General features: G+C 31.8%; 1 protein-coding gene across 1 annotated transcript in view; it reads left to right on the top strand.

Annotated features, from left to right (window-relative positions):
* The window catches only part of NAALADL2 (N-acetylated alpha-linked acidic dipeptidase like 2), a 1,092,303-nt gene that overhangs the window by 831,778 nt on the left and 252,075 nt on the right, over window positions 1-8,450 (top strand). The window contains exon 11 of the mRNA XM_007948094.2: window positions 4,846-4,941. Within this exon, the coding sequence (XP_007946285.2) occupies window positions 4,846-4,941 (96 nt within the window). The remainder of the gene's footprint in view (window positions 1-4,845; window positions 4,942-8,450) is intronic.

Below are 8,450 nucleotides of genomic sequence, written 5' to 3'. Positions count from 1 at the left end.
CTGGATTACTTCACAGAATTTGAATTCTTCTCATGATCTAATAATTTCCCCAAATATTTTCTGTATGTTTTAATTTCTCCTTAGCTACTGTATCCTTTCCCTCAGATTCAAAGTGTTATCTCAGTCCTATCTAAAATACAACAAATACCACGTTTCCTTGACTTCTTAACTCCCTATACCTAATGATCTATTTCTGTAATCTTCTCAAACCAGTCTTAATTTCTAGAAAAATTATTGTAACTTAACATTTGATGTCTCTATGTCTCATCACAATCACTGCTTAATCGATTATATCTTGAGTCCTGTTCCCAAGATTCAACAGAAACTTCTCTGAAAAAAATGTCAGAGATCTTTGAAATATTGCAGACAGTGAATAATTTCATCTTCATCTTATTCTATTTCTTTATTTCCTTTGTAACATTGATTATTCATTCTCAGGCATTATCTATTATTTTGACTACATAAATTCCCACCCTCATGAATCTCCTTACACTTGTCCTATAATTCCATCTCTAACATTTTCATGGTTGGGCAATCTACTTCTGTAGTGATACTGCCTCGGAAACTTTGTTTACCCATTTATCTCTTGCTATGCTTGCCTTGTTGTTGTTGTTATGTGCCGTGGAGTCAGACCCGTCTCATAGCAACCCCTCCTTGGGTTGCCGAGGCAGTATCACTACGAAAGTAGATTGATTGCCCAACCTTCCTTCTGAGGAGTGACTGGTGGGTTCGAACCACCAGCCTTCTGGTTAGCAGTCAAGTACCTTAGGTACTATGCTACCAGAGCTTCCATATGTATGTATATATATGTGTATATATGTGTACATATGTGTATTTGTCCAAATAGAGATAAATTTTATTTTATACTAGTGCAACTATGTCATTTATGATTTGTTACATTAATTTTCACTTAATAATTAAGGTTTGAAGTCCTTATATGCACACACGCATATACATACATACACATATAGATATGGGGAGTACTGGTGGCACAGTACCTATGGTATTTGACTACTAATCAGAAGGCTGGCAGTTCAAACCCACCAGCCACTCCTCAGAAGGAAGATAGGGCAATCTACTTCTGTAGTGATGTTGTTGCATATTCTACCAGCAATGGATGAGGGTTCCAATTTGTCCACATCTCCTCTAACACTTTTTATTTTTTGTTTTGTTTGTTTGTTTATTTTTAAATTTGATCATTCTACTGGGAGTGAAATAATATTTCATATGGTCTTGATTTGCATTTCTCTGATGGATAATGATGTTGAGAATTTTTTTAATGTATCTGTTGTCTATTTGAATGTCCTCTTTGTTGAAGTGTCTGTGCTCTTAGATTTTGACTGGGTTGTCTTTTTGTTGCTAAGTTGTAGAAGATTTCTATTTGTTTTGGATATTAGACCCTTATCAGTTATACCATTCCCAAAGATTTTTTACCAGTCTTTTTGGTCTCTTTATTCTTTGATATAGTCTTTTGTTGAACTTAAGTATTAATTTTAATGAACTCTCAGTTATCTGTTTTGTTTTCTGTTGCTCAAGCATTTTATGTTGTGTTTGATAATCTATCTTTGAAAAAAATTAAGTCCTAAATATTTGTTCCTATATTTGCTTCCAAGACTTTTATGATTTTAGTTTTAACATTTAGATCCTTGATCCATTTTGAATCAGTTTTGGTGTTTGGTGTTTTGGTGTATGAATCTTGTTTCACTTTTCTGCATGTGGAAAACCAGTTTTCCCAGTACCATTTGTTGAGGAGAGAGCTCATTCTCAATTGAATGACTTTGACACCCTTGACAAAGGTCAATTGATCATAGATGTTTGGATTGATTCTATCTTTTTTAATTCCTCCAGAAATGACCAATTTTATCTAAAACATCAAACTCACCTTCTAAATTATCAAAACTTACATTCTTACTCTTTCTTACAACATTGCTTCGATAGCCATCTATTTAAATTTTCTGTTTCGTCATAATTCTTATAAAAATCACCTGCCATATATCAGTGTGTGCTCATTTTTCAATCTACCAATCAATTGTTTTAAACAAAAACAACTTGCTAAATTGTTAAAGTTACTGTACCTTCTTCTTCACCTACAAATATTGACTACAATTAAGCAAACATAATCAATAGTTAATATAACAGCAGAAGAAAAATTTCACGAAATGGATATACTTTTTTTTTAATCTTCTGATTTTTATGTCAGTGTGTATAAATACCTTTCTACTAAACACAATTGTTATATTCGCTGATATACAAAAAAAGTTGTAGCGTATAGAGATGCCTTTATATTTTCAGAGATCAAAAACATCCCATTCAAGTCCATGAGATCCAGGAAAATGTTCTGCATTTGGCATAATACTAAGCACATAGTAAATTTTAAATGAATACCTTTAAAAAAATGATTCAAAAGATGAGAAACCAGAAACAAGGAATGATATGGCAAGAAGTAGGTGAAAGAGCAAGAGAAAATAGAAATACATTGGAGAACAAGGCACATATGGATAATTTTAAATTAATATATTCTGCCACTGAATAATTGAAAGTTCAATAACAATCTCATTAATTATAATGTCCAACTTACATTCTTATGGGATCATTCACTTTAAGACTGACTGATATTTTACCTTTAAACTATTTATAATTAAAATTTGCTAAGTAAACTAATAAAATACTTTTTGTCACCACTTTATTTAAAGTTACCCTTGAGACAATTTTTTAAAGGACTTTGAACCTTAATTATTAAATGAAAATGAATGTAACAAATCATCAATGACATACTTGCACTAGTGTGAAATCAAAGTTATCTCTATTTGGACAAATAAACATATCTAAATTCAAATTATTTCCTTTTTTTTTTAATCAGGTCATAGACAGGAACTTCAAATTATCTGCACTTCAGTGCAAATTGTATGTCTGATGTTACTGAAAAATCCTTATTGCTTATATTACCATCATCACCATGACCATCATCACCTCCCCCATCATCATCACAATTTTCATTGTTTTCAGCAAAATAATCAATGCCAATGGCATAATATCTGTTATGTGTCAGATATTGGACAATTGAAAGCATCTCTATGAAATATAAGTTCTTATCCAAGTAAGATACCTTATAATAAGGTATCTATCTACCTATAAATTACTTTATAATAAGGTAACTGATTTTTTTTTTTAATTAAGAGAATTAAGATGTTGTAGTTGTTAAATGGTAAAACCAAAATTATATCCTATGTCAATGTTGACTGTCAAAAGGACCTTCAGAAAACCCTGTTGATAAGCAAATTTTATTACACTTAGTATAGTCAGGCTGAATACCTGCTTGAATCTTAGTAGTGGCTCAAAATGGAGAAATTAAAGAAAAATATTTATAGGATATTATGGCTGTGTGATTTTATGGCACATCTTATGAAATGATGTAGTGATTGGTACTGGGCAGAATTTATTACATGTTAGTTTTAGATTGGTGAACACGTGAGGAACATGAGACAGATTTTGGTAAATAAGCTCGAGAGGTAAACTCTTAGGTTGATTCTTGTTATCCAAAACTGGATATAAAGTGGAGCAAGCAGCTAGGTTAGTTGTGCTTGATCTCAGTATTATTTGACATAGCAGAGGAAAAGTACTTCTGGTCCTAGAATTGTTTAACATAGAAAGTAGAACATATGACATTTGGAAATTATCCATCTGAAACTAGTAGGTGAAAATAGAAAATAAGACAAAATATCCTAAGGATATTCTGAAAAGGAGAATTAGAATGATGGTGTTTTCAGTTCTCAATTTTATGACTTCCAAGCTCCTCAACTACACCATCCTAACTTTCCATTCTACCAGTGTTATATTTCAAAGTAATCTGTTTTGCTCTTGGAAAGCTTTAATAAATATTTCTAATAAAATTTCACTTAAATTTGTTGCTCTGTTAGTAGTGAGTTATTGATGTAGGTTGGGTTTATCTCTCTTCCCTATGATAGCCTTCAGAAAGATACCTATTTTTCTATCTATCCATCATCTATCTATCTATATCATCTGTCTATCTAAATATATATCTTATCCTTATATGCATGCATCCATCCACACACATATCCTGTTGTAAGTCTTCTGTTTGCTAGTTTAAGTAATCATAATTCCTTCCAGTTTTCAGCTATATTTATATGTTAAATAGCATCCCATTAAGCGCTGATATTGATAATACAGAACATTGTTGTGGATAGGGTTAGTACTAGCATTCCATTTCTCCTTGGTATGTGTGCAAAAACAAAATAAAATAATTATAAAATATGTGATTCGTTTCTACCACTGTAAAACTAAAGGTCTGTTAAACTCTGTTATCAGCAGCATATAAAGCCATGAAGCAGTTATACCCCAAGCATATTTGAGTACTGATTTGAAGTTTTACAATATTTAAAATATCAGGCTGACTTTTATATAGGCTTTTCTAGTTGGTCATCATATTTATCAGAAAAATTCCTAACAGTTTTCAAACATACAATATAATATAAAAATAGAGAAGAGATTTCAGATATGAGTTTTATATTCAAGTTGTCTTACTCTACATAAAATTTGCCATTTGGGAGAAAAAAAAAGTTGGACACTCTCAATAATTACCTTTTTTAAGGAAGAAGCCATAATTTTGTGAATACATGTAATGTCAAGAGTTATACAATCTTACTCTTCTTTTAATTTACTAATAATCTGTGATGGCTTAATTAAATTAGAAGAATGACGTCCAACAATCATCAAAAACCTTAAAGCAATTTAGAGTCCTTTTGAATCTTTAAAGAAAATCCAATAAGCACTTGACAAACAAAATCAATGAAGAATTTTAAGTGTTTTTTTTCTAATTTGCCACAGGGTCCGAGCTTTCTCACTGAGGCCTTTTTTCCTAACCATGCAACAAAAATTGAAGAAATGGATCCTTTTTTCAACCTTCATGAAACCATTACCAAGGTAGGTTGAGGAATACATTCATGAATAGGGTGGGAGAGTATTCTTTGTTTTGTGTAGATAGATAGGAGAAAGAAATTATCAGTCAAAAGAAATCTGTATATTTTGATGTAAAGAATTTTAGTATCTCTTATTTTTTACTAAGGAGTAAAGATAATAAACAACTCATCCAAAATAATGTGAACATATATTGATAATTTTCTGCCAAAATCAATGTTTAATAAAAATTTAGATTTTTTTCCCTTAACCTGAAAGTAGATTTGTGACTTATTGTCAAATATACCCCTTCAGTTTACATTAAGAGCAATACAAATTAGATGTCTGAATTTCTGCATCTTGAAAGTTGTGTTTAAAAATTAAGAAAATTTTTCTTTGTGGTACTTTTAGTTGCAATATAAAAGGTGTCTCTTTTTAAGAAAAAGATTGAGTTAATAATAAAAGTTTTTATTTATGGTCAGAATATTTATAATTGTTTTCTTAGTGAGTGTTACAGTATGTTGAAAATGAAGTTTAAAGTATGGAGAAAATTAATGTTTTGACATCAGATAACATCATGTGATTTTTACATTTTCTAATTATCTGTTTAATCTGACTTTAGGTGATAGAATTTGTAGAGAATTATTTTCAGTCAGTCAAATATTCCAGATACTTATTAAGGTTCTTTTGCTTGTTCATTTATAGTAAAACATTATAGGATATTAGGGAAACAGTACTTTCTCCATTATTTCTGTTTTACTACAAATAAGTAAAATCAAAAGTTTTTGTGCATGGGGCAATTTCACACAATGTTGACATCAGATATATAATGGGATGATTGTGTCCTGCCACATGGACTCCTCAGCCAAGGAAAATGCTGGATTTTTGATTTTAGAATTGTAAATGCACAACTGATTCTGCCTGAGGTTTTGGGCAGAGCTACTAAGAACACGGTGGGGAGAGGAGATGGCTCAGGTAGGGGTTAGGGGAGCATTGACTATGGCCTGGACATATACAAGAGGTCAGGATTTATTATAAAGCAGATAGGAAATAAGTTATCATTAGAGAAAAGAGAAATTTGTGCACAGAAATTGGTACATATTCCAATCTTGCTCTACGTGTGATTTCAAATAGATTTAATATATAAACAGATATTTAGCTAACCTATTAAATAGTTGTTTAAAGAAATTCCACTTACACACACACAAAAATTAGAAACTGCTTAAGTGCAGAAGCAAGAGTTCTGTGACATTTTTAATGATCAACTATATTTGTTATGTCTACCCAATCACTTATGATGCAGACATAGGGCAAAGGAAGAAATCATGCTTTTCAAGTTTAGTCTCATTTCACCAGTAACAAACTGTGGCATCATAAAAACAGTATTAAATACATATATATATATTTTGCATTTCTATTTATTTTTACTTTGTGGTTTTCACCATATTTTCATATACAAAACAAAACATACTGCTTCAACAACTGCTTGTCCAATTCAGTAATATTGGTTACATTTTTCTAGTCATTTTGCCTTTCACAATAACTTTTCCAAATTTTCACCATCATTAAAACAAACTCACTGTCCCCTTAAAGTTCTTATCTATCCTTCCAAATGGTGTTGTCAATTTGATGACACATAGATAATTCTTTAAAAGAGTATAATATGCCCACTCCTGTGGCTGCCAGCCAAACAAAAGACAGGCATATAAGCTGAACATTTACATTAGGTAGATACACTCCTTGGAGATATCAATCATGGGAGATTAGAAAGGCTGTGTATGCATAGGGAGACAGTTCTGGGGCCAGGAATTCATGGGAGGGAAGGACACAGGGAAGAGGTAACTATGGGGAGGAACTGGGAACAAAGCTGTTGCACTGTGGGAAATTCCAGTCAATGTCATGAGTCAGAGTGTGTGTGAGCTGCTGTATGGAAAATGAATTTGCTCTGTAAACTTTCACCCAAATCACAACAAAAATTAAAAAAGAAAAAAAGCATAATATGCACAATATTTTAGTCCTCAGTAGAGGTTATTATAAATAATACATATTTACATTAAAAAGGCTTGCTGCTGCATTTTAATTAAAATGAGTAGGTATTTTTTTGCTATTATTATTATTATTATTATTTATTTTTTGCAGCTTTTTAAAGTCAAACATTCTCTCATCTACAACAAAATAAAATCTATTAAATAAGGAACTGTGGTGGTACAACAAGGAGCTCTGTTGGCTTAGTGGGTAAGACATTTATCTGATAACCACAAGGCTGTCGATTGAAACCCACCAGCTTCTCCATGGAAAGGAGATGAGACAATCCACTTCCATAACAATTTAGAGCCTTGTAACTATGAGTCAGAAATGACTGGATGGTGGTGGATTTTAAACCCGAAAGTTGACAATTTGAAGCCACCAGCTGCTCAGAGGGAGAAAGATGGGACGGTTGGAAATCCTATGGGGCAGCTCTACTCTGTCCTACAGGGTTGCTATAAGTTAGAATCAGCTCATTTATAATGGACTGCATTTTTTAATCTATTAAATATAGAAAAATTGAGTTTAACACTTGACTAGGAATTAAGGAAGATGAATTTAGTTTTATCTTCATTACCAGCTTACTACATTGTTTAGCTGCATTTCATTTTATTTTCTACATCAAAATGGAATATGTTCATTATACTCTTCCTCACTAGGTTTCTATGTGATTGAAAGAGATGATATATACATATTACTTAGAAAAGCATTATATATATAACACATTAAATCATACTAATCTATAATTCTTAAAGAAGTTCCTTACCTGCATTTTCTAAATTTTGTTGTTACTTCAAGGAAAAAAAAAAAAAAAAGAGTAACTAAAAACTTAGATATGAAAGCATATAACTAATTAAATGTTGAAAATACACTGATGAGGAATGTGTGAAAATTAAGTATAAATGTAATTTTTCAAAAGTTGAGATCTTTAGAAGACCTTATTACACTAAGCATAAGACTGGCACTAACAACAGCATATAAAGTATTTTAACAAAACAAATCAAAACCAATTGCTCATGGTAGTCCCATGTCAGAGTAGCACTGTGCTCCATAGGGTTTTCAAAGGCTGATTTTTCACAAGTAGATTGCTAAACCTTTCTTCTGAGGCACATTGGGTGGATGCAAATTTCCAACGTTCAGTTAGGAGCTGAATGTATTAACTGTTTGCATCACCCAGGTTCTCCCATGAAGTATTTAGTATATTTTCATTTCTCATAGTAGTGTGACATCAAATAATAATGGTGCACTTTGATTATGATGACCCAGGAGGGTAAAAATTCTGTCACTGTCAGGTCAAAGTAATAAGAAATATGAAAAAGACTTTGTAAAATGATAAAGCACAATGATTATATTTTCACACTATGTTCCTTTTAAGAATTTCCAAGAAATTAGAAGTAATTGAATTATTGGGGATTTGCTATTTCCTGTAATTCCTAATAGGAGCTCTGGTAGCATAGTGCCTAAGGCACTTGACTGCTAATCAGAAGGCTGGTGGTTCAAACCCACCAGCC

This window comes from Orycteropus afer, unplaced genomic scaffold (genome assembly GCF_000298275.1).
Source record: "Orycteropus afer afer isolate SDZICR_OR568_19922 unplaced genomic scaffold, OryAfe1.0 scaffold00202, whole genome shotgun sequence".
Classification (NCBI taxonomy): domain Eukaryota; kingdom Metazoa; phylum Chordata; class Mammalia; order Tubulidentata; family Orycteropodidae; genus Orycteropus; species Orycteropus afer.
Note: the sequence above shows the minus strand (reverse complement) of the source record. Positions and strands in the feature narration are given on the sequence as shown.